The sequence below is a fragment of the Panicum virgatum genome, chromosome 5K, assembly GCF_016808335.1.
Source record: "Panicum virgatum strain AP13 chromosome 5K, P.virgatum_v5, whole genome shotgun sequence".
Classification (NCBI taxonomy): Eukaryota; Viridiplantae; Streptophyta; class Magnoliopsida; order Poales; family Poaceae; genus Panicum; species Panicum virgatum.
This window is the reverse complement of record NC_053140.1, coordinates 3,322,870-3,349,465: the sequence shown is the minus strand read 5'-3', so window position 1 is coordinate 3,349,465 and position 26,596 is coordinate 3,322,870. Positions and strand designations below refer to the sequence as shown.

General features: G+C 49.6%; 1 protein-coding gene and 1 pseudogene across 5 annotated transcripts; one reads left to right on the top strand and one right to left on the bottom strand.

The window, feature by feature from the left end:
* Window positions 1-16,717: 16,717 nt before the first annotated feature.
* On the bottom strand, window positions 16,718-20,563 carry LOC120705705 (PRA1 family protein F3-like). Of its 5 annotated transcripts, none has more exons than XM_039990185.1 (2): window positions 19,840-20,562; window positions 16,718-17,037 (listed from the first exon to the last, which is right to left on the bottom strand). In XM_039990185.1, the coding sequence occupies exon 1, from the start codon at window positions 20,421-20,423 to the stop codon at window positions 19,845-19,847; it is 579 nt and encodes a 192-aa protein (XP_039846119.1). In that variant the 5' UTR covers window positions 20,424-20,562; the 3' UTR covers window positions 16,718-17,037; window positions 19,840-19,844. The 5 variants fall into 5 exon arrangements, with proteins under 5 accessions (XP_039846119.1, XP_039846122.1, XP_039846121.1 ...); XM_039990188.1 differs by having other exon boundaries at window positions 19,845-20,562; XM_039990187.1 differs by lacking the exon at window positions 16,718-17,037 and adding an exon at window positions 17,909-19,375 and having other exon boundaries at window positions 19,840-20,563.
* Window positions 20,564-21,491: 928 nt separating this feature from the next.
* Window positions 21,492-25,658, top strand: LOC120705704 (annotated as a pseudogene).
* Window positions 25,659-26,596: the final 938 nt, after the last annotated feature.

Below are 26,596 nucleotides of genomic sequence, written 5' to 3'. Positions count from 1 at the left end.
ACTGTAGAGCTATTCTACACCCAACTAATTGCTACTGAATATATTTTCAGTAACATTCGTTGGGCGAAATTTACTGACACCCTTTTACTGATGTGATTCAGTAATACGGCAACTCAGTTCAGTACTTTCTAATCAGTTTGTTCCGTAATTTTACTGCTTAATGGTTACGTGTAGAATAACTACTAAACCGTACCTAAGGTGTAGAATAGTATTACTGATCGCTCGAGTCAAGTGGAGTAAGTTGCAACGTAACAACCTTTGCTACGTACGTGCCCTTGCTTGGATCGGTAACTTCGGTTAAGCAGGCGCGCCTTTGAAGTCTTCTCTGAGACCTCCCATGCGCTTACCTCATCATAGCGGCTACCTTTGACGATGCTCGCTAAAAATAAAAGGAGAGAAAGAAAAACTCTCCCGTCTGCCAATTGCTAACATGCCCTTCTACATTGTCTACTCGAAAGCAAACTGCACTACGAATTCTCTACAAGCTTGCAACAAGGCCGTATTGTTATTTGGTGTAGTCTTGGCAAAAGTAAAATACCCAGCCACGAAGATCATTCGCTACGTGGAAAATCACCCGGAAAAAAAATGGGGGAACATGGGCAGTAGAGCAGCCTGTTCGCTCACGCAAGAGACCTGTACAAGTACAAACCTACCCGGGGCCAGACATTTTTCTGCAAAGAGTAATCAAATATTTCGGCATTATTCAGGTGTGTGAACCAATCATTGCATGCAAAATATTCTTTCACACCAAGTCACTAAACCATACTCCAGTAGAATGAATAGCGTGCTGTCAGCATCCAATGGCATCATACGAGGCCCAGTAGCCTCCAGTTCCATTATTTAGTCTGCGTTAGCAGCCAGGGCAGCTGATGGTGGCTAGATGGTATATTCAAGGAACTTCTTCAGTGAACTAAATTTCTTACTCCATCTCTATATACATTTTGCTCCACTTGATCGATTCTCGGCGCAAATCATGCCGGTCGATACATCTTAAGATTTGCAGCAGCCCGCACATGCTTAAAATTGTCTTTCTGTTTTTTTTTTATCTAAGTTGGAACTTTTCATAGGGTTTCATTTGCATCAGCAGCCAGAGCAGGGGACTACATACAAGGAACCTCCTCTTCGGCGAACTACTCGCACCGTTTCACCATTTTGAACCATTCATCTTTCATAAGGGAATCCATTTTGAACCATTCATCTTCCATAAGGAACTTTCTTCCCCGATTCTCTATATCAACGGTGGAATCAAATGATTTTAAGTTACCCAAATAAACATGCTTATTATGTCTGGTTATACTACATTGACATGGACACAGAGACGAAGTCCGGGTACAAACATCAAGTTGAACATTCCAAGGTAAATATGAGGGCACAGTTTCTTGGCCTTCAATTCATGTCTAAGATTTGCACCAGGGCACGTGATGATTAGACCTCTATCGTAACGTTTTGTGTAAAGAAACATAGGCACTGTTGACCAACGAACTTAATGAGTGAGTTCTACTACGTTTTCCCTATAATAATAATAATAGTTATCGCTAAGGGCCGGGGTAAATAAATCCCGCCAGGGCCCAGGCCACCACGTATACGCTATAGAAAACCAAGTAAAAGGAAGCTGCCTATGAAGTACCATCTTGCATTGATTGGGAATGTGTGCATGACTTCGAATCAACGATTCGTGCATAAAAGTAAACGGAACTGAAGCCCTACTGACCCTTACATGCTGCTTCACTGCAAGTGTGTGCCGCTGGCCGCAACCGGCAACGACTGACCTGAGCTTTGATGTGCACAGACACAACAGACTGTTCAAACTGAAATAAATACCGTACGCGAAGTTTTCTTATTTCGTTGGAAAATAATGCCATTCCTCCATGTACATTTCTCAAGCAAGAGGACATGGTAAAGGATAGGGAACCTTGACCAAGACTCTTCTGCATCCCAGTGCTTTAGATCTTCCATCCTCTTTAGTATGATGACCAGTCCACTGCCGATCGACCAACCGAGCTCGACAACGAAGACTAGTCGGTAGTGCAAAGCTACTAAACTTAAATTTCTGAAAGCAACAACAATGCAGATGGTCAATTATTCTCAGCTAGTAAACTGCAGTGCGATGGCAAACATGTCGTCATCCCCCTCATTAGATATAGCAGTTGCTGGAATTGATCCCAGCTCCGATGTTTCCAGGAAGTTCCTAACTCTTGAGAACAAAATGCAAGTCAGTCATGATCTTGCGCTTTACTCTTGCAAAGATTAGTATTGAAAGTGAAGTACCTGTTAACTCCGATATGATTCCTTTCAAAGTTCTTTTATTTGGTGGTCAAAATGGTATAATGGACTGGCTAGCCAGCAGGACTAAGTAACATCAGTAGGATGATGACAATTCAGTATAGTTCTGAAACAACTATTTGATTGCGAAAGTGCTTCTTGCAGCTTGCAATAGCCTGGTAAGACCATAACTATAAGATAATTAGTTCAGTGGGGCACTTGTATTTACTGGCAGCGCACACTCAGTTACCATAACAGTAAGATAGATAGCACTTCAGTGGGGCACCCATGATAAATAAGAAGTTTTGGGTAGTAATAAAGTCCATATCTTACCGTATCTGTCTCGATTATTACTTATCTCGCGCGCGGGCAAAGTGCAGCAACACGTGCCCCACTTGTTAAAAGCGTATTTCAATTAGGACAAAGAGTAAAGATAAGAAGGGCATATTGCCACAAAGGTACATAATGCTACAAAGGTACAATAAAGATAAAGAAGTCATCATAACATAGAACTGACACGAAGAGGAGACAGTTCCATTAGGCAACAAAGCTTTGAGTGGAAAATATAAAATGCTCTCCCCCTCGACTCTCACTCTGCTTTAGTGCTTTCCTCAAGAAAAGAAGTACTTGGAAGTCATGTGACCAAATAATTCAATTATGACGCCATAGAAAAGGCAATGCAGTACCTTAAAAATCTCCTGGTCATCGTAATAAAAACTATCTTCCAGTCATGCATGACAGTTTGACAGGTCTATGTCAATACAACGCAACGCAATTAAAAACTAGATATATAGCTCGTTTTTTCAGTCGTACGAACTAAGTGGTAGTCTGGTAGGCATGTGCATCAAGTAGAAAGTTTGCACGGGAAAGCAGAAAAGTCAAGCTAAGTGATTTGACATTGGGGGCAAAATGGTCAGTTGTTTTATTCAATCTTATTAGTCTCAATAACCGCCTAAGTCTAACGGATTTCCTCATCATTTCCAAAATAATCTCCGACTTCCAGGCCTTGTTTCTGTTTAGTGTATATCAGAGCTTTGACATCCAGGAGTTTTGTGTTATGATCTCTCCAAAACTCACTATCATATCTTGCTTGATTTTGACTCACCTGTTACAATGAATGAAACTAACGCCGATTCCATTCTAAACAATACAGATTTATATATTCTTTCGGTATCTTTCTGTAACGAACATGGCACCATTTATGCCATTTCGAGTGATTTTGGTGATCGAATGACAACGCAATCAATGAGACTAATGGTTTTGTTAAGAGAACATTTCTAGATCCCAGGGATGAAGTAAAAAGGCCATGCAAAGTAAAACACGAAGAAAGAACTCAAAGAAACACTGAATTGGACGAGTTCTGCAGAAATCAGTAGCACCGGAAGAACCGATGCTTAAGAAACGCTGAATTGGACGAGTTCTGCAGAAATCAGTAGCACCGGAAGAACCTAGGCATCGGTGCATCCGATGGTTGTCGGAAGATCCGACGCCCTGCTGTGTGGTCCAAGTCTGTGCGCCTCTAAAGATTAAGTGAAGCAACAAGTGAAGCACCGGATGAACCGATGGTGTCAAGAGAGACATCGGTGCATTGGATGTACTATATTCCAGAGACGATGTCAAGCGCGCAGGAGTCAAGTCTTCAGCACCGGTTGAACCGGTGATGCATCGGAACAAAGCACCGGTGTAATGACGTCAGCAGGAGAGAAAGAGGCCAACGGCTAGTTGAGTGCTGTAAGTGACCGGTTGAACCGACGCCATGTCATCGGTTAAACCGGTGGGGTCGCATACTACGGGTCTGAGAGTGACCGGATGAACCGACGCTACCCCAGGCAGAGGCATCGGTTCATCCGATGGTACGCATATTTCTGCTAACCGTTGGAGCAACGGCTCCACGACTTGGAGGCCTACATATATATGGCATCCCCCGGCCATTTGAAGTTTTCTGGAGTTGCTAGAAGTCACACACACACCCAAGATCATCTCCAAGCCATACAAGAGCCCATTGATCATATCCTTAGCTTTTAGCACTAGCCTTGTAAAGTGTGAGTGCTAGATTATCTCTTAGTGTGTGAGATTGCAAGGCCTTGAGACTTTGTGCTGTGGTTCTTTAGTGAACCAAAAGAAGAGCTTGGTGCGCCGGCCCCTTGGAGCTGTGAAGCTCGCCGGCAACGTCATCGACCCTCCGACTTGGTGTGGAGCGGCGACGACACTTTGTGCGGGGGACGTGGAGACCCCCATCCTTTGTGGAGAAGCTCCTTAGTGGAACCCGGGGCCAAGGTGACCGTGATTGTGTTCACGGAAGAGACTTGGTAGCCGAGTAGCAATACTCTTAGTGAGTGCTATAACAACATGGATGTAGGTGTGCCTTTGTGGCTAACCGAACTGTTTGACGTATTTTTGTCATGATAAATTCAAATGTCATGGGTTAAGCTCAAGTGTTTTACCAAGAAGCAAGAAGCTTGCACGTACGAGCATGGTTCCAAAATACACTTACACGTATATTTTATTTACCAAGTGCTGCTACACGCATGATAAGCTGCCAACCAATAGCTATCCACACAGTCCAGTACGGATTAGCCGGAAGCTTCGAGAAGCTCCTCATCACGTGGCACTTTGATTGGTTGGTGACGAATCTAAGTATATCTCGTGCAGCTTACTCGGAAGGATTGCAACAGAATTGTAGCGGCGCAAGACGCGCAGCCTGCTGCTCACCATAACCTAATCCCTGCCTATATAAAGTCCCCAGGGGCTCACGCTGAAGGCCTTCTTTTTCCTCGACGGGAGCAGCCGGGCCAGGAAGCGAGGGGGCGAGTCGCGCCCCAGCCGATCGCCATGCCGACGCCGTGCACCTCTGCTCGCCTTGACGAGCGGAGAAGCCAGGGAGGCCGGCGAGCTCGCCGTTCATCATCAGATCGCCGCCCGCCCAGAGTCGAGAGATCGCCGGCCGCCGTCGTCCCCATCGAGCTTGCCATCTTATCCAGGGGAGAGGCGCACCCCCCTCCATCCAAGGTGTAGACGATGGCACCTCTTGCTCGCCCTGATGAGTGGAGAAGAAGAGCCACGGGGAAAGAGCCACCAGGACGCCGTCTACCGCTCGGCCGCCGGGCATGGCGCCGCAGAGCAAAGGAAGATCGATCTTAAAGCAAAGCCGAGATGCAGATGGACTACGACTACGAGGCTGCCATCCACGACTTGCTGGTAGATCGGCACCACGCCGGCGACGCCCCCACCATCATCTTCGTCTTCATCATCGTCTGCACCAAGCCGCCGGCGACCTCGTCCTCCTGTCAAGCCTACAAGCCCGGCCACTGGACCGGCAACGGCGGCCGTCGAGGCACGGCACGACAAGATCAAGTCTGGCACCAAGCCAACGATGACGGTGTCTCCGCCGCGAATAGGGTTGAAAACGGTCGGGATAAATCTCGTTCCGTTCCGTTCCGATTTCTACATTTCACCGATCCGTTTTCATATTTTCGGACAAATTCGGAATCAATACGAAATACGGGATGTCAAATTCGAAAACGGGACGGAAACGGTTTGACCTATATTCCGATCATTTTCGTATTTCTCGTATTTGATCGGGATATCCCGTTTTCACTAATTCGGGATATACCGTTTTTTCAGCTTAAGCCTAACTAGTTTCAAACCCAACCCCTTAGGCCTTGATGTCCCCGCCTCCCTCCCTCGCCCGCTGCCTCTCTCCGCCTCTCCCTCCAGTTACCATCGCCAGCCGCCTCTCTGGCTCTTGTCCCCTGAGGCCTCAACTCCGGTGTCTAGTCGTCCTCGGTCGTCGCCAGCCCCTCCTCCGGTTGTGAGTTGTGGTTGTGACTATGTACCGTCATTTGTCTATGTATTTTTATGTACTCATGTCGAGTTTGTTTGATGTCTGGGCACGATCGTACGGGTCGGTGTTTCCGTTTTACCTTTCCGTAGACCGTTCGCTTTCGACACTTATCCGTTCGAATTGGTTCGTTTTCGATATACCGTGAGTCCGTATTCGTATTCGTGTTCGACTTGTTCGTTTTCGATATCGCTTTCGTATTAAAATGTAAAAGTGAAAACGGTAACGGGGTTCTCCCGACCGATTCTGACCGTTTTCAACCCTAGCCGCGAAAACGCCGGGATGACGAGCGACGCCGAGTCGGCTAGTGGATGCCGGCACCAGGCTGCCGCAAGACGTCGTCACGCCGAAGGCCGAGGGGTTGCGTGCACAGAGCCAAGGAGCCGATCTGCAACTTGGCACGTGAGTACGAGCTTCGTGCCTCCATGCAAGCCCAGGCTGCCATAAGTGCAAGGGCACTTTGCTGTTGGCGAGAAGCTAGGAAGCTACAGGGTGTTGTCTTGCCTCCACGGATCGTCCACTTCGTCTACCATCCACTGCTACGACGTCGACTCGGTCCGGCGCCACCCCTCTGCATCGACAACCACCTCAGCTCGGCTGCCAGCGGAGCGGTGCCACCCCTCATCATCGACATCATCTCAGCTTGGCCGCCGGCGTAGTGGCGGCAACCCCCATCATCGACGACCACTTCGGCTCACCCGCCGACGTAGCGGCGGCACCCTTCACCGTCACAACAACCGATGCCGGCGACACTGACGTGAAGACGCCGTAGCGCGGCCTGCGATGAGGCCGGCGCCACCCCTCTGCATCGACAACCACCTCAGCTCGGCTGCCGGCGGAGCGGCGCCACCCCAACCGCCTCAGCTCGGCTGCCAGCGGAGCGGCGCCACCCCTCATCATCGACATCATCTCAGTCTCAGCTTGGCCGCCGGCGTAGTGGCGGCAACCCCCATCATCGACGACCACTTCGGCTCACCCGCCGACGTAGCGGCGGCACCCTTCACAGTCACAACAACCGATGCCGGCGACACTGACGTGAAGACGCCGTAGCGCGGCCTGCGATGAGGCCGGTGCTGTACATCAAACCTGCCGCCAAACCAGGATGACGACGGCGTGGCCGCGAAGACGCCGAGATAAGAAGCGACGTCGAAACAGCGGAAGATGCTCGCGGGCTGTCGCAAGACGCCATCGTGCGCGCTGGTGACGCCAGGACGGCCATAGAGCTATGAACAACTATGGCGCCACTGCAAGGCTATCGGAGGTGCTAAAAAGTGTCTAGGCTCATCCATGTCAACAAGCACTAGGTGCTATGTACGAGCTATATACCACAAGCAAACAAAGAAGCAATGTCATGCTGCATGCACGGACCTGCGCGTGCCACAAGCTAACAAGCCGGTTATGAATCCCTTGCTTCACGACTACCTTGACCACGATCAAGCTCTGCCACGACGTCGACTCGGTCACAGTTTCACGTGACCACGCATCGCCGACGACTTATGAGGCCAGCACTGACCTGGAGCCGAACTTCCGCTGACGGCGCCGCCGCGAAGGCGCCCGGGGGTACAAGACGGCGGATGACGCCGACGTCAGGCTGCCGCAAGACGCTGCCGCGCCGACGACCCGAGGAGCCGTGCAGAGCCTGAGTAGGGGAGTACGTGCGCCACCTCAGTAAGCCACATTAACAAGTGCATCTACGCAACATCCGACACTGGCAAGGCGGACGACCCGGGCGAGTGGGTGGCGTCAATGTTCCAACCACGCCACACATGCTCATGGGTTGGCGACACTCCCTCCCTCTTCATCAACAACTTCTACCACCTCGACCGAGCTGCTGCAACATCGATCCGGTCCAGCTTCAAGTCTTCTCCAAGCATCCACAACCTACTACTACGACTACCACGCCGTTCGAGACCGACGAGGCCGAACGACACGGGTGGGCGCTGCTGATGCTCCAGCTGCACTACACCGGCTCATGGACACCGACGAGGCCATGACGATGCCGACGCCCCACCTCTACACCACCACCATCATCATGCATGGAGAACGTGAAGCGAAGACCGAAGACGACGACCACAGCAGCTTAATCGGAGGTACTCCGGCAAGCTAGTCTTGCGGAGGTAATTAACCGGGAGCTTTCCGAGGCCCCGGGAACTAGAAGACCACTTTCACCCAAGTTAGATTTGCCCAACGGCAGGCTATGGAGCGCGCACATATGTATGGGAACCTATATTTGTATTTTACAAAAATATGAATAAAGCTTGTGTTCCCTGTCTCTTGTTTCTTTTGTGTATTTTCTATATACATTGGCACGCCCGCATCTTCTTTATTTCCCACGCAGAGAGAATCTTGTGTGATTTTTCTCTCAAAACACGAACCACGGGATAAACACCCGCGTCAAGAGTTTGCTATCTCCTATCCCGCTCATTAAGCTTCCGTATTTCATACTAGCAATTTTTATGCCTTTACTTTCATATAGTAGTTTCTTGATAGGAAATGCTATAGGTTGCTAAACTCTTTTGGGATAGGGGTTTCACACTAAAACAACCATAGTTGCACGTATAGATAGTTTGTTTTAGTTTAAGTTTTGTGCAAACTAGTTGGAGTCATAGGTCTAAGTTTTTTAGAGTGCCTAATTCACCCCCTCTCCCTCTTAGGCTAGAGCACCTGATCCTTTCATCATCCTTCATCAGTGTAACCTAACCTACTGCTTGTTGGCACCTGTGTTGATTGGCAAAGAGAGTAGAATGAAGCAAGGTTCTATGCATTTGGATCAGTCGCGAGGTGCAATGGAGAATGGACAAGAGCCATTTTTTTCTTCTTTCCAACACTGTCACTCCAGCAGAGTCCAGCTTGGACGCGTCGAATCTGAAATCGCCTGGCCTGTACTGACACTCTAGCTGGGTATTTCCTCTGATTATTTCGACGCTGCCAGAACGAAGCACCGAGACAGCACGAAGCTGACATTCCTGGCCCTCAAATTTTGAAAAAAAAACAATCTGCTGCCGAATCTCCCGAAATAAACCAGCGCTGCAAAGCTAGATGCTTCGATTCCTCGACGCCATAGCATCATCATCGGCAACATCACCGGAGAATCTCGGGGATTCAGGGGTGGGGTTAGAACGCGATGAGATGGGCGGGGACTCTACCTCGATCAGGAGAGTCAGGCGCAGCTCGAGGGAGTCAGCGGCGTCAGGCGAGGGGACCGCGAATCGGCGAGGCGACCGCCGCGGCACCGTCTGCCGCCGGCCGCCGGGCCCGGGGGGATCCGATCCGCCAGGAGCGCGCGGAATCAGAATCCCTCCCGCTTGCTGCTCTTGGGCTCCCCCTTCCCTACTTTGAGGAGGGAGAGAAGGTATGCAAATTTCGCTCGGCCCGGCCCGGGCCAGAAATGAAGCGTACATACTTATGGGTGGATGGCCCATACAAACAGAGATTCGGCCCAATCTCAGAGTTTTGGCATGGAACATTTTTTTTAGAAAACTCAAAACCATGGCTTAATTGTTGGCACATTCTCCTTCCGTAGCGTCGACAAAATTTCCTTTCAATTCCTTCCATGCATGAGGAACGCAAAATTTCCACAGCTCGATTGTTGGCACGTTGCTTACATCACCTGCCTTATATCGGCAAACCGGCGTGGTCACCTCACAGGGTGGATTCCAACAAAATGTTTGCACACATCCTTTTTGCCATTACACTTGTGCTGTGCCCACCATTGCCCTATGCTCCGCACCAGACGGCCAACCACATGCCACGCTCGACGTTCACCGCGCCGCGGTAGCCACGGCTCTGGCCGGCCCCACTTGGAGATAGATGGCGTCCCGGTCACCATCTATCTCGCTATCACGATACATTGAGCTATGTAGTTTGATGCTATGTGAAATATCATTCGTTCGTGCGAATTAATATTTAATTTATTTGTTAGGTTTAAATTAAATCCAACTGCTCGCTCGAGAAAAAAAAATTGATGCTCGTTCCCCAGTTGGAGATATTACGAATCTATATTACTCCCTCCGTTCTAAATTAGAAGACATTCCAACAATTTTGGAGAGTCAAATTTTTTTATGTTTGATCAAATTTATATGATAGAATAATGACATTTATTATATAAACTAAGTACCACTAGATTTTTTATTAGTTATATTTTCATAGTACATCAATTTGATATCATAAATCTTTATATTTCTCTCTATAACTTTAGTCAAACTTGAGATTGGTTTGACTCTCCAAAATTCTTGGGATGTCTTATAATTTGAAACGGAGAGAGTATATGAGAACAAGCTTAGAAAAACTGTGTTGCATTGAGAGAGAACACGATAACGCTAGCATAATTTAAAGGCGAAATTGGAAAGCAAGCATGCTGATCGATCCGCATGTGTACCATGCATATATAAGTCTCCCATGCATATAGCGATTGCATTTAATATTGATTGATTGATGATTGAATCAGTTTAATACTAATATAAGATATGGCGCATGTTGATCGATCATGTTCTATCTGCTGGATAGGATTTGGATCCTCTAATGGACAACTGGAGGAAAGATAATTAAGCATGGAAAGAGAACCAAATGAAAGCCTGAAGTGACGAGCGTTTGAGAAAAAAAAAGAAAATAAATTAAACTCTCCTGTGACTGTGACATGAGAATAGTTTAGAAGGAAACGTGTTGCATGCAAGGAAGGTAATAATGACAACTAAAGCTAGCCTGGAAGCAAATCACCCAGATCTGCATGTGTACCATATATATATAAGCCTACCATGCATACAGCACTGCATTTTAATAAAAGTGTTGATGGTTGATGATTGAATCACTTGATTACTGATATGGACATAGGACGGTTGGAAAGTGAGCGCTCTCGCCTCAGCGACGTACGAAACGCCATCAACTATAGATTGTAATCACCCAATCCAGTCAGGCAGGTCACCTCACCATTGGGAAGAGTTCATCAACTTTTGGCACGCATCTCATACATGCAGCGGCGAATCTAGAACTTTTAGTTAGGGTGGTCCAATATTTTTTTTAGATATATTAGTGAATAAGGGCATGTTCGGAGAAGCTAAACTTAAGTGCTAAATTTAGCATATACTAGCACTTATGTATATGCTAAAGTTTTTTGAGTCTTGGCTAAAGTTTTGCCCATCCTATTAACACTTCCGTTTGGATGAGTTAGTACTAAAGTTTAGCATTTTCACACATTAGCACTTGAGTTCAAACGAGCTCTAAGTCAAATTAGGTCCTATTTGGATTCTAAGTGCTAATGGGTGAAAGTGCTAAACTTAGTCACTAGTGTGTCCAAACAGGAGTGCTAATAGGGTGGGCTAAGGTTTAACCAAGACTTGAAATTTTTAGCAAAGGTATATAAGTGCTAATGGATGTTAAAATTTATCATTCAACTTTAACCCTTCCAAACAGGCTCCTTAACCTTATGTTAAAAAAAAAGCAATTTCTGATTTTTGATCTTCTCAATACGACCCGGCCCACCCCTAGATACGCGACGACTTAGCCCGATTCGTTTCTATACATAGAGTATAATAGGTTTTGATACCGCGTTACATATATAATTGCGCTTTTCATTTATTGTTGGTTGAAGGAAATGAAATGAAATATTTGTTAGTTATGGAACCTATAAGATCCATTTTCCTGCTTGTGCCACGCACGTAAGTTCCATTTCCCTACTTGTGACGACAGTACGTCGCTTGGCACCGGCATCATCGTAGTCCCTCGGATGATTTTCATCCGTCTGATTAGTTGGTAGCCACTCGGTTAATCAGCGCCTTGCGATCAATCTGTTCGCCGCTCGGTTTTCCAATCTCGGCCGCAAAACCCACTGCCAAAACTACCGACGCCATCAGCTCTTCCAAGACTGCCCCTCCGGCTGAGCTCACCTTGCCGCTAGAAATTTGCCGTCACCCGGCCGTTTCCCATCAATTATAACTCGCACCCACACAATCATCAACAACCTAGCAACCCGTTTGTGCCATCTCCAAGCAGAGCCATCCACCGCCGTCGCTGAGCACCATCCTCCTCCTCCTCCTCAGTCTGCCGCCAAGCCATGGGAGAGGGGTTGCCGGTAAGCAAGGGTGTCTCGGTGACTTGGGTCAGTTCTAGCGGGTCTAGAGGGGTTTAGGTCATGCGTCGATAGAACCAATATGAAGTTAGGGGGGAATCTTTCCCTCTGGGAGCCTGCCCCCGTCCCCCCGCCTCGGCCCCCCGCCCCCCACGCTCTCTACCCTCGCCGCCGCCGGAGCTGCCCGCCGGAAGCCCGGCGTGCAGCGAGGAGGGCGGCGGCGGGGCCATTAGCTCGTCCCCTTCCACCTCTTACTCCCCCAATCTCTTCCCTCCTTCCCCTGCTCTCTCCTTGTTGATGCACCGTGAGCACGGCCGGCGGCGAGATCCAAGTCGTGGCTAACCGGATCCGCTCGGATGGCGGCTGGATCTGCGCTCTCCCGGTATTTCCCGGTCGTTCCCGCTCGTCGGCTTCCTCTGCTGCGGTCGGCAGTGCCTCGACGCGGCGGCGGTGCGGTGTCGGCGGCGGATCTGCTCTCCCGGTGCCTCGGCGCGGTGGGATGCGGTGTCGGCGCATGGCGGGACGCGGCGGCGGCGATCTGGTCGCGGCGGTGGCGCCTACTGTGGCTTGGCCGGGGGCACGGCGTCTGCAGCAGCTGGGGCGCCGGCGGGACGCGGCATCGGCGCAGCGGCGGCGTCTGCTACGGCGGCGGCCGGCGGCGGTCTGCTGCGGCCGGGGCGGCCAGTGGGGCGCTGCTACGGCGGCTACCTTTCAGCCGGCCTTGCGAACCTGGATCCTCACTGTGCCGCCTCCGGTCGCCAGCCGCGGCCGCCGTTTCTGGCGCCCCCTTCACCGGATCGGGCCTACCCCGGGTTGGATCTGGGCTCCTGCGACGGGTTTGATTGGGGGACGGCCCTCCACTCGCTGGGGATCCTCCCTCGCCGGGTTTGCGGCGTCCGGTGGTGCCCCCCAGCCGGGCGCGGCTCTCCCTCGTCGGAGCTCGCAGCTGCAGGTGGCGGCCTGTCGCCTGCCCCTCGCCGTGTGACGGCCGTCGGCTCTGGGTTGGAAAGGGGTGGTGGCGAAAGCCTTGGATCTGCTTGCGGACCGATGACGACGACGCCCGCGAGCGCCGTTTACCTTCTTGAAGGCGTCATCCTTCCGCCCTTTTCCTCCCTCGCCAGCTTGCCTTCCGGGTGAAAACCTAGACCATATTGGTCGGACGATGACGGCGCCTGTGGCATCGTTTCCTTCATGAAGGCGTTATCTTGGAAGCTTTGCTGGCGGCGGTCATCTGCTCTCTTCTGAGAGTTTCTGCTTCTGCGCCTGCCTTCGTTTCATTTCATCTGCATCGTCTAGGTCGCGCTTGGTCATCGGATTCTCTTCGCTGGGGGATGCTTTGCCGCCGTTCCGGTCTGGCGGATGCTTTGTCGCCGTCAGTCGCGTTGGTTTAAGTTTGCTTCGGGTGGATGCTTTGCCGCCGTGGTTGGTTGTGCGGGTGGATGCTTTGCCACCTTTGTTAGGTCGTAGACCTTTGCACCTGGACGTTGTTGTTTCTGCTTGCAGGTTCAGTGGTTGGATTCTGGTTAGAGGGGTGGGTTGTGCCCTTTGTCTTCTCTGTTTTGCTCTGCTGTTATTCGTGTTATCATTGTTTTTTCTCGTTTGTGTGTATGTTTTCTCAGTGTTTTTCTATTTTTAGTCCTTTGTGCTCTTGTGCTGGTCAGCTCGACCGCATCGAGATTGTGTCTGTAACTGCTTTCTTCTTAATGAAAAATGTGCTCAGGCACGATCGCGAAAAAAAAGTCATGCGTCGATGATGCAGTGGCCGTCTGTCTGGCCCGCTCCGCGCCCGGATGGCCGAAACAAGCGAACGCCGCCTCGTCCGCAACATGGCCACGGGAGCCGCTGCGGAGCACTATGCTCTAGCCGTCCCAGGGTCTGGCTGGCGACCGTGGCATGAGGAGTGAGGGGTGGTGCTCCTCGGGCCATTGGCCGGCGAGGGGAGGATCCGAGATGGCCGGCCGCTGTGGCCAAGCCACGGGCTGACTGCAGCGGCGATGTTCCGTGTCGGTGAGGGGGCTGCGCAGTGGGGTTGGGGATCCAGGAGTTGCAGGGTGAAGTGGGGAAGGCCAAGGACCCGGGCTGGCCGCCCTGACGAGATGGACGAGTAGAAGCAGACTGCAAGCAGTAAGCACCGGTTAAACCGGCACCCAGTATATATAATGGGTTGGTGCAACAGATAGTGCAATTGAAGGCCGAGTGAAGAAGAACGGTACCAATGCGATAGGTTAAAACGACCATGGGTTCAGAGGCATCGGTGCAACGCTCAGAAGATCAAGCAAATATTCCTACAACAGCGGTTAAAACGACGGCATGCAAATTGAGCGTCGGTGCAATACTAATACGAGTGAAGAAACTCCTATAGCACTAGTTGAACCGACGGTTCAAGGAGAGGCATCGGTGCAATGGTCTCACCATTGTCCAGAGAGCATGGTAAGGGCAAAGTGACAAAGCCTCCACGACCGGTTGAACCGACACTGTTGTGTTATAGACGTTGGTGCAATGACGTCATCAAAAGGTAAAATCTTCACTGTACATTTGTTTGCATATTTAGTTGGACTCTGTGACAACAGTGTCCCTACAGATTTGGTTTATCTCAGTTATGTTTGAATACTTATCGGTCGTTGATGTGTTTGTTCATAATTTTTTTCTTCTCACGGGCACTCATCTATTATATGCTATATAGTGGAGATGTATGGGCACGTATTTAATTTCATTCCATCAAACAACAATATCATTTATTTTACTTCTAAAAATAATACACATCTTTTCTTTTCTTTTATAAAACAATAATGTCAATAATTATCCTTCCAAAATAAATAATGAAGTTACATGTGCAAATAAAAGTAAAGTGTGTACCAAAGAAAAGTAATAAGTGAGTACAAGAGGTGGGTTAATGAAAGTGAATGGTGTAAAAGTTATTAAGATTTTGGTAGAAACATTTTTCTTATATATCATAAAAATGAATCTCCATTCCTTTCGTCAAACCTCTGGACCTAGAAAGTGGATCCTCTATGAGGATTACGGTAGACCTAATCTTAGTGAGAAAATATTTCGTTGTTTCAACTTTTATTATAGTTTATACATTCAATTATTTTTTCAAATAATTTGACTTAAACATGTGTTTGTGGCCGTGCATCTTCACTGGTTATTTTTTTTCGCGACCGTGCCTGAGCATATTTTTCATTAAGAAGAAAGCAGTTACAAACACAAACTTATGCGGTCAAATAGAAGTTGACCAACACAAGAGCACAAAGGACTAAAACCAGAGAAATACTGAAGAAACACACACAAGCGAGAAAACACCATGACAACACAGAACAGCACCCGAACCCGCGAACCTAGCCGAACCCACACAATTGAACCTGCTAAAAGAAACTGCACCGCTAAAGGAGCAAAGATCTGCAACCCTAACAAGATGGCAAAGCATCTACCCGACCAACCAACAACGACGGCAAAGCATCCGCCCGAAGGGAACTCCAGCCAAAGACGGCGGCGGCAAAGCATCCGCCTAAAGAGCAGCACAGCGGCAAAGCATCCGCAACTAAAGACCAATGCGACCTTGACGATGCAGAGGAAGCTAAGCGAGGGCAGGCACAGAAGTGAATTGTCTCCGAGAAGAGCCGTAGACCACCACCGGTAAGAGCTTCCAAGACGACGCCTTCAAGAAGTGAGCGACGCAAAAAAGCGCCGCCATCGTCCGACCAACATGGTCTAGGTTTTCACCTGGACATCTCACCGAAGAGGTGGGTAAATGGGAGGAGAGTGACGCCTTCAACAAGGTAAGTGACGTCACCGGCCCGCAAGCGAACCAAGCCTTTCGCCTTCACCCCAAACCCAACCCGAAGCCGAAGACAGTAGATGCCGCCGCGCAGGGACCAGGTTGACGCGGCGCGGGGGAACACACCAGCACCACAACTAGGCTGAACAACGGGGGCAACCAACCGGATGGGGAAAAGGACGTCGGCCGCCCCAAGCCGGAGGCCAACCGCGGGCAGCCATCCCCACACTAGACGAGACCCGCAGGAAGGGCGGCGGCGCGGCCACAGCCCCCCTGCCACCACGGGGTGGCGGCGCGAGAGGGGACCTGCCCCGAGCGAGCGGCGGCGCGGTAGCAGCCCCCGGCCACCGAGCAGGCGGCGACGGCCGAAGGCCCCCAAACCCCAAGTGGCAGCGGCAAGGGCAGCACCCCACCAACCGAGCCGGCGACGGAGCCGCGCCCCACCCGAGCGACTGCGGATCCAGCCACATGGGGCCCGGATCTGGCGAGGCGGCCAAATCCGGCGGCGGCGGAGAAACGGCGAGGACACAGACCAGGAGGAGGGAGGGGATAGAGGAGAGGACGAGAGGGCGCGGGCTGGGCTGACTTCAGCTCAGCCGCAGGCCGCCGCCGCCGCCCTGACGGTCGCCGACGGCGGCGGCCACCGGAGGCGGTTAGTCGGGGGGGGGGGGGGTGGCGGGCGGCGGCGTGGGGTGCCCCTGTGTCACCTGAAAGAACAACGCATCTTCACTGGTTATCATGTAAGAACCGAAAATAATAGATGAAAAATAGATTGAGAATCCTACAACTTTGTTCTGCTGGTTGCCGGCAGTAGTACTTCTCTCATACCAAATCAGCACCAACCACCAACCAACTAACAATATTTTTCTTCATGCTAAGAAAGATGGTATGACAGAAACCGAAGCCATCTTTGAGCATCAACATTGCCTACATGGTGACCGTAACAATATAAAAACACAGGTCCCGGCCATCACATTTCTCGAACTCAAAATGTACAGTAGACTTTAGTCCGGATTTGGTACATGGGAAAAGGAGAAGCTTCGAACCAAAGATCACAAAAGTGGGCGTGAACAGCATGTTACAACTCAGCTCCTGCAAAACACAATGGGGATTTGTCAGACTTCAACAAGAACACAGTGAATGCTTAACTTCATGATTCATGAGAGAACAGAAAGGGAACACCATACTAAGAAGACCATAGGCCATCATGCATTCCAATTTTGAAGTTCACTCAATAATACTAGTTTCATTATCTCTCGATTTCATTTATTTCCATGTCTCACAATGATCTTTCAAGTCAACTTGATAGGTCATCAATCAAACACAGCTCACACAATCTCTTAGCCACAAATTTAACTGATAATAATGTATGTGCAGGTCAATGGAACTTGACACGATTATTGATATTTCATTTCTGGGTTGTTGTGTGAATATTCAACAAAAAAATACTCTTATATCATATAATAGGAAAACATTGTGCATATTCGTTTTTTTTAAAAAAAATCAACAGAAGATCTGTATTTCTGTATGACACTTCTAGAAAAGTTTGTAACTAATCTCATTAAACGTATGGCAATAGATGACTTTCATCCTCATTTGCACTCAGGTTCAGGCAAGGGTTTATGGAATGCATATGCTCAGTCAATTATCATATCATATGATGGAAATAACTGCAACAAAAAAGAGAAGGCAAAATAGCCGAAATCGTCCATGAACTATCGTGCTTGGCTCAATTTCGTCCCTCAAATATGAAAACGTCCAATTCAGTCCTCGAACTATCCAAATCCGCCCAATTTCACCCATTCGATGATGTTGGCACACCATGTTGGCTCATCTCGTACCTGCCCAGTGAGCTAAGGTGTAAAAATACCCCCTTTACCCTCCATAGAGCCGCTCGCCCCTAGATAGGATAGCTTCCGTCAATTGTAATGTTTGTTTGATATCATTATAAGCATGTCTCCAGTTGAAATAATTAAAGTAGTTATTCATTCAAAGCGACAGACCATGCCAATGTTTAATGCAAATGATACATGTGTCATGCACTGGGCACTCAAACTACATGATGCTCTATTGCTCTTCTAAGATGACATTATGTGTTTTCCTAATTTTTTTTTCCAGAGGAGCTGCTTTGTCCTCCACGGCCAGTTGAAGTGGATCGAATCTTGGATGAGCCAGTTCCTCCTGAAACATTGATGGTTGCCTTTGCAGATGTCCCAGCAGCCATGCCAGCACTAGTCTTGATTATAAAAGATGCATTCCCACTAGCAGCTGCCTTTGCTGATGCTTGTGCAATGAAGATGAAGGCGGCCATTGCTGGGACTAAGTTTTGAAACAAAGGGCGAGCTGCTAGAGGCGGACAGAGGATAGGGACGTGCAACCTCTAATTGATGGAACCTGCCTGGGTGTGAGCTGCTCTATGGAGGGTAAAAAGAGTATTTTACACCTTAGTTGATTGGGCAGGTGACAAGGCGACCAACGTGGCAAGCAATATCAGCGAATGGACGAAATTGGACCGATTTGGATAGTTCGAGGACTGAATCAGACATGTTCATAGTTGAGGGACGAAACTGAGCCAAGCAAGGGACAAATTCGGCTATTTTGCCACAAGAGAATAAGTAGGAATGGAACTATATGGATGTCAAAGCAAGTTTATGATGCATCTGAACAACATGCCCCATCACAAATAAGGAAAGTGCCATCGAAATCTAATTATTGTAAGTCCATAAATCATGGTTGCTAGGAACTGGAAAAATGAACCTGGAATGCAAACTGTACATTTATTGGAAAGAGATCTAGTTAATAAGTTCCGAAAAAACATGGCTGCTTGGAAATAGAAAAATGAAATGGAACAACAGAAAATGTTTCTCAAAGCAAGCCAGCGCACCAGGCCTCGCAGAAGTTAGACCAATTGAGCTTACATTCTAATTTTGAAGGTTTGTTCCCAAAGTCAGCAGCCTCGGCAAACAGCTAAGCAGCTTGAATTAAACTGTTGATTAGCTGTACCTCTCTAATGCCAAGAGCAAGTGGGGATGGAGCTGCTCCCAACCCCTTCCCAAGCTTCTGACTCTCAATAAAATTAGCACCCTAATGGCCCAGGTTTGTCAATCCAACCATCCCCAAAACTGCTGCCCCACGTCCAAACCATTTGGCTCGAGCTTGCAGTGACTTTTCAGGCAAGCTGATAAACAGATATACAATTGGCAACTACCAGGGGGCAGGGAAAATATTAGATGCGAAAGGGATGACATGATGCAAAGAGTTATTTTGAATGCTTTGGGGAAGATTAAGATGATAGTGACAAGTGCTTGGGATGATGCTACCTTAGCATATTCTCAATTGAACCTAATTCGGCTAGACATTTTCAGATTTCTCACATGTCATGTAGACACTTAGGTTTCTTCATTTCGTCATTACAGGGTGTCAACATACCCTGTACATATAAATACAAAAAGTCTCAATCTATGTTTGAAAAGGGGGAAATTATCAGCTGACAGTCTGGGAAATTCAGAGAGTGGAGAGGGCGACGGAATGACAATGACTGATGATACAGCATATGAAAACCTTCGGCGAGGGGCAATCGATTTGACCATGCAGTGCTTCTTCAAGACACTAATTGAAGTCAACACAATTGCACATGATTGTGCCAATCGGAGCTCTAATTGCACAATTAGCTGCTCTAATTTATCAAAGGCTACAGCACAAGTAAAATTCGTGGAAAGAGAAGAGAAGCATTAGTCCAAGTGCCTCATGTCCAAGAGCGGATGGCAACTACCAACAGCATGACAATTGACAAGAAGATATCGAGTCATTAACAGATCATACACCAGCATTAAACAATCATCTTAATGGAGGACGGACAAGGAAGACGAATCAGAGGGCGGGGCGATCTCACACCTGACCTAGTGCGACGGCTGCTGAGGCACCGGCGCGTACCAGCGTCCGACCTCGTCGTCGGCGTTGTCCTCCGCCTTGTGCAGCGCGGCGTGGAGGACGACGAGCACAAGGCCGATGAGCAGCGAGGACAGGATGTTGGCGGTGGCGTCGGTGAGCAGCAGCAGGCCGAGCGTGACGACGGCGAGCGCGGCGAGGACGTAGCCGTCCGCGACGACGCGGCCGAAGAAGACGAGCGGGTCGTCGCGGAGGAAGTAGAGGACGAGCCAGGCGAGCATGCAGACGAGGAAGACGATGAGGGAGACGGGGTGCCAGAGCAGGGAGAGGAAGACGACGACGAGGACGACGATGGCGTAGTTCATGGCGAAGTGGGCGAGGTTGGCGCGCACGCGGAGGTAGGCGTCGCCGAGGCTCGGGGGCAGGCCGATGGCGTGGATGTCCCCGAGCTCGCGCCAGGGCCGGCGCGTGGCCAGCGCCGAGGCGCCGCGGGCCTTGGCGCGGGAGATGAAGTCGAGCGGGGAGGCGCCCCCGAGGGGCGCCCCGCCGCCCGCGGAGGAGGAGGTGGGGATGGTGCCGTACTTGGACATGGCCGGCGGCGGCGGGGGGGATTGGATCGGATCGGAGTGGGGAGGCCGGGAGGGGATCGGGGAAGGGGGGAGAGACCGGAAGACGATGGGATCAACGAATGGGCACGCGAGGACGATGCGATGCCGTACTGGAGGGGGTGGTCCACCGTCCAGTGCCAGTTGCGCTTGCGCGACACGGGAACGTTAGTTTCCGGAGCCTACTAGGCGTGGACCGGCGGAACCAAACCAAACTGTCCTGGATGGATGGCAACCGGTGCCGCTGCCGGCTGCCGCCGGGCTTGGGGTAGGTGCATCGAGCGGTCGAGACCAGCCTGATGATTATTATTCTAGTGCATTTCAAGCTCGCCCATGCATTACCAAAGCATTTTACTCACACGCAGTAGAGAGGTAGTCTACATGTTTACGAAAATTAAATTAAAACCAATGTTTTCGTATCTTTGTTTTTAACGAAGACGGGGTGGGAGTAGGGTGGATGTGTTTAACTGGTTGGTACAATTTGAAGGCAGCTGTAAAATGAACTTATGGGGGCCAAATAGCATGATCATGTTAGATCATATCTAATCTGTGGAAATGTATCAATACTAATTAAAAGGAATTGATCAAGCATAGGGGGTAATGTGCCACCTTAATCTAAATCATTACTGCTGTATCTCGTAGACGTAGAGTGTACGGATATACACCAAAAAAAAGTCTTAGGTAGCAATACAGTGGTTAGGATTGTACACAACCTCTTTGGTAGCCACACATATATATACTTTATTTACGCCTCTCTTACCGTGAGGGAGAATAGGTTTTCTAAAATATTCCTAGAATACTATATTTATTGATATTGAAATTTTCCTAGAAAACAAGCATTCTTAAATGTTCAGATGGGCAATGTACTGTTTCCCAACAAACTGGTCCACGGGCTCTATAATTCCTGGACTCTCTCGAGCCCACGACGCTAGAGGCCCGTCTAGCAAACACGACCGTCGTCCTCATTGTCAGTCAGATCCGGTCCACTCACTCACCTCTCCAAAGGGAAAAAAATCCAAGCCCATAGCAGCAACAGCATCATCAGCGACGGCGATGGCGTCTCCGCCCATCTCCGGCAAGCTCCGGACCCCAGGTGACTCGCCGCCCCTCACCGCTGCTCTCCTCCAGCCCTCCGTGCCTGCATCCCAACGCCTCACCGCCTCCCGCCTCCTGCTCCTCGTCACTGCCGCCTTCGCCGCCGCCGCCGCCGCCCTCGGCGCCGCCACCGCCTTCCTCCTCATCCTCCGCGCGGCCGCTCTCCAAGCTCCAGAAGCCGGTGGTGCTGCTCATATCCTCGGATGGCTTCCGCTTCGGGTACCAGTTCAAGGCCCCCCTCCCGCACATCCGCCGCCTCTTCGCCAATGGCACCTCCGCCGCCGAGGGCTTGATCCCCGTCTTCCCCACGCTCACATTCCCCAACCACTACTCCATCGTCACCAGCCTCTACCCCTCCTCCCACTGCATCATCAACAACTACTTCCCCGACCCAATCTCAGGGGACCACTTCAGCATGGCCAACCATGATCCCAAGTGGTGGGGAGGGGAGCCGCTCTGGGCCACCGCTGCCGCCCAGGGCATGCTGGCCGCCACATTCTTCTGGCCGGGTTCGGAGGTCCAGAAGGGTTCCTGGAACTGCCCAGACAAGTACTGCCGCCACTACAATGGCTCGGTGCCATTTGAGGACAGGGTCGACACCATCCTTGGTTACTTTGATCTCCCGTCTGACGAAATGCCACAGTTCCTAACCCTGTACTTTGAAGATCCTGATCATCAGGGGCACCAGGTGGGTCCTGACGAACCGGCAATCACTGATGCGGTTATCCACGTAGATGAGATGCTAGGATGGCTCATTGCCGGTTTGGAGGCCAGGGAGTGTTTGAGGATGTGAACATTATATTGTTGGGGGATCATGGTATGGTCGGAACATGCGATAAGGGTAGGACAAGTAGCACAAACTAGTATGGAGGTAGCACAAGTAGCACAGCTAGCATAACACTTGTTTGGTTTGTGCTACAAGTTAGCACAAAGCAACCAATTTTGCTGCATGCACACAACATACCTTATATTGGCCTATGAAAAATGTCAGATTAAGTATTACACATGGAAAAAAATCATAATATTTCCGTTACAGTACAGAGATCTCACAACTACAGTATTGTAGAATACAGTCATGCACACACATCATTATTGCGGTAATAAAAAATGTCCACACATGCACACCGATCATAATTGACATATTCAAGAAATAGAGACAAACATGACAAACATAACAAACAAAGGTCACAAACGTGAAGCCAAGAGGCAGGCGGCAGCTATCTCATCACGCAGTGCATTCATGTTGCCATCTTCATTTACTAGCGCTGCTGTACCGTACTCCTCTGGTTCATCATCATTTTCATCCGTCTCTGGCAATGCCACCTCTGGCTCGTCCCTACTGAAGTCTACATCATGACTGTCATTCTCTATAATGAAGTTATGCAGCCCACACACAAGCCAATATGATTTGTGTCTGTTTGCGCTCAGAATAGTGAGGGAGACCCAACAATATGCGCCACTTCATCTTTAACACACCGAAGGATCGCTCTATTACCGCTGAGCTCGAAGCATTGAGGTCGAAGCCGGTCACTGGATGCGGCGCCAGATGGTGGCCGGCGTAGGCCTGCGAGAGCGGGAAGTGGCCGTATCCGCCTGCCGTCGGGGGAGGGACCGGCGGTGGCAGATCTGTGCCGGGAGGAGGCATCGGCGCTTGGCCTGACCCTTGCGCGCCGGTGTTGGACGACGAAGCGCAGTCCCCGCCGGCAGCATGGTGGGTGTCCCCCAGGGAGAGGAAATCCCACACATTGCCATCGTCAGATCGGGCCATGACCTCGGTCAGGTAGTGGATGGAGCCGCTTGTTCAGCCGATCTAGTTCCCGGCGTCCGTGGGGATCGAGGAAGCAGCGCGCGTGGTGGCCTCCAGCGGGTCCCATCGGCGGCGGCGGGAGGCGTTCCTTCCGTGGCGCGCGCGTGGGGTAGGGGGCCCGGCGCGGATGCGCTCCTGCGTGGCGGTGGGCGCGGCGCAGATGCGCTCCTAGGGGCCGGCCGGCGCAGATGCGCTCCTGGGGGGGGCGCTTGGCGGTCCTTGCGGCGGGGTGCGGGGGAGGGGTCGAGGGGGAGCGCTGGGGGGCCGGATGCGCTCCTGCGGGGCGGCACTCCTTGCGGGGCGGGGGGGGGGGGGGTAGCGCTGGGGGTCCTGCGTGGCGGTGGGCGCGGCGCGGATGCGCTCCTAGGGGCCGGCCGGCGCGGATGCGCTCCTGGGGGGCGGCGCTCGGCGGTCCTTGCGGCGGGGGGCGGGGGAGGGGTCGGGGGGGAGCGCTGTGGGGCCGGATGCGCTCCTGCGGGGCGGCGCTCCTTGCGCGGGGGGGGGGGGGGGGAGCGGTCAGAGCGCTGGGAGTGTTGGGTGCCCTAACCCGTGTACACAATGCTGCGTCCGGCGTTGGCCCCACTAGCCCAACAAAGCCTATGTCAGCCCGTCTCGTTTGGTTCCACCCGGGCTTCCCGTGCTACCCGTGCTACACCCGTAACCAAACAGGGCCAAGAAGCTTGTGTTTTTGAAGAGTTGGCTCCATGGATTGCGCTGGAGAAAGATTGGGTTCTGTCAATGACGCCATTGCTGGCAATCAGGCCGCCAGATGGTGTGTCCCCGGCTGAGGTTGTGGCCAAGATGAACTAGGGATTTTTTTATTTTTTAATATGATTTTTTATTGAAATTACGGAATAATACCTTGGATGTGAGAAATTTCAAAACTAAGTATATTGTCGTCTGTCCAGCAGACGAAATTCAAATTTCGTCGCCCGAGAAGACGAAATATATAGATTTCGTCCGTTCAACGGACGAAATTAATATTCGTCCACCCATTAGACGAAAATGCATGGAATTAGACGAAAATACATGTAATTTATGATTTTCGTAGGCGAAACTAAATTTTGTCTACCCGGCGAACGAGAATAGAGATTTCGTCCATTGGGTAGACGAAATTTATTTTTGTCTGCCCATTAGACGAAGTTTAGTTAGATTTTTTTTATTTTCATTTTTTTTATGGCTCTCAGAACTCCACAGCAGCCTCGTCAGGTAAAAATGTCCGTGCGTCATTTTTTTTACCCCTCCACATGTTTCTTTGCTGATGTCTGATGGAACAAATCGATACTACTCTGATCTGATGTGTGATGATTGCAAATTGAAAGCGTGTGCTACGTGCATAGGTAATTCCTGCTCCCTTGAACAAAATAAAAAACTTGGCAGCAGACTGATCTGATGTGTGATGATTGCAAATTGAAAGCGTGTGCTACGTGCATTCCTGCTCCCTTGAACAAAATAAAAAACTCGGCAGCAGAGTAGTATCGATTTGTTCCATCAGGCATCAGCAAAGAAACATGTGGAGGCAAGGTAAAAAAATGACGCACGAACTTTTTTACCTGACGAGGCTGCCGTCGAATTCTGAGAGCCATAAAAAAAGTGAAAATAAAAAAATCTAACTAAAATTCGTTTGATGGGCAGACGAAAATAAATTTCGTCTACCCAGTGGACGAAATCTCTATTTTCGTCCGCCGTTCGTCTACGAAAATCGTAAATTACATGCATTTTCGTCTAATTCCATGCATTTTCGTCTAATGGGTGGACGAATATTAATTTCGTCCGTTGAACGGACGAAATCTATATATTTCGTCTTCCCGGGCGACGAAATTTGAATTTCATCTGCCGGACAGACGACAATATACTAGTTTTGAAATTTCTCAAATCCAAAGTATTATTCCGTAATTTCAGTAAAAAATCGTATTAAAAAATAAAAAAAATCCATGAACGAGGGGCTTGGGTCTGGTAAGGTGGAGAATGGGGAATATATGAGAATGTACTTGAAGGAGAATTTGCCTTCTCGCCTGCATTACTCAGAGAATTACAGGATCCCACCAATCATCGGGCTAGTAGAGGAAGGCTATAAAGTGGAGATGAAACGTTCCAAGAGGAAGGAATGTGGAGGGGCACATGGGTATGACAATGCCTTCTTCTCAATGAGGACCATCTTCGCGGCACATGGACCTCGTTTCCATGGGGGTAGAACTGTGCCCTCATTTGAGAATGTGGAGATATACAATGTCATGGCTTCCATTCTCAATTTGAAGCCCGCTCCGAACAATGGTTCAGCTTCTTTTCCTGGCACGATCCTTTTATCGAGCAAATGAGCATGTATACACATCTGAGCTGTGGTTTCAGGAGTAAGGCCATGCTGCTGCCTGGTGTTCTCTTTTGGTTGTTGTTGTACCTGTTAAATTAGACTTCTGTCACTAGCAGCTGTTCACTGTATCTGAATAAAAATGCTGCTAGTAGAGAGTATCATTTCTTTAGGGACAACATTTGGTAACACGATTCATGTCAAACCTTTAGTGGCTCCCCTGTGCTGGGTTTTTTTCTCGAGAGTTCATTTGAGCTCTGTAATTTCTGCTTGAGATGATGATGGTGATGCTCGTCCTATTGATAACATATGGATGGCTCCAAGTCTCATGGTACACCTTTAGACCTTTGTATTTCATTATGATAACTTTGTTGGGTCTTATATCATTTCTTACCTGGTAATGTGCCAGGCTTGAATATGCATAATCTCATAAATATAGATGTACCCAGTTACACATCCCAACATATAAGTGTAACAAAAACTTGTGTGTGGTAGCATATGATATATGCGAGCAGTGAAAAGTCCTTACCACCTTGCAAGTTCACCAGTTATTTGCCATACTATCTTACTGTTTGTACTTTTTTATAGGTATTCTGTTCCTATGTTTGTGTGCTTCCATCGTCATTTGGTACTGTGCTAGTAAACAAATGTTGCAACTGCTCTTTGTTTAGCTTCTATGATGAAAGCCACATAGCGAGAATAGAGATCTTTCACTTATATATATGATCAAAGTAGGGTTTCTCATTTCTCAGATTATCTTGTGGATACTGATACAGTATGAATGGATTGCTCCATGCCACAAAAAGTTTTTGCAAGATTATTTGAAGTTGGGGATCTAAAAAAAAGATTATTTGAAGTTGGGCTGAAGGCTAGTACGTAAGAGAGTTGAATGTACACTGCTCCAACTTGGAGTTTTCATGACTGCATTGTAACATAATAATTTGTTCT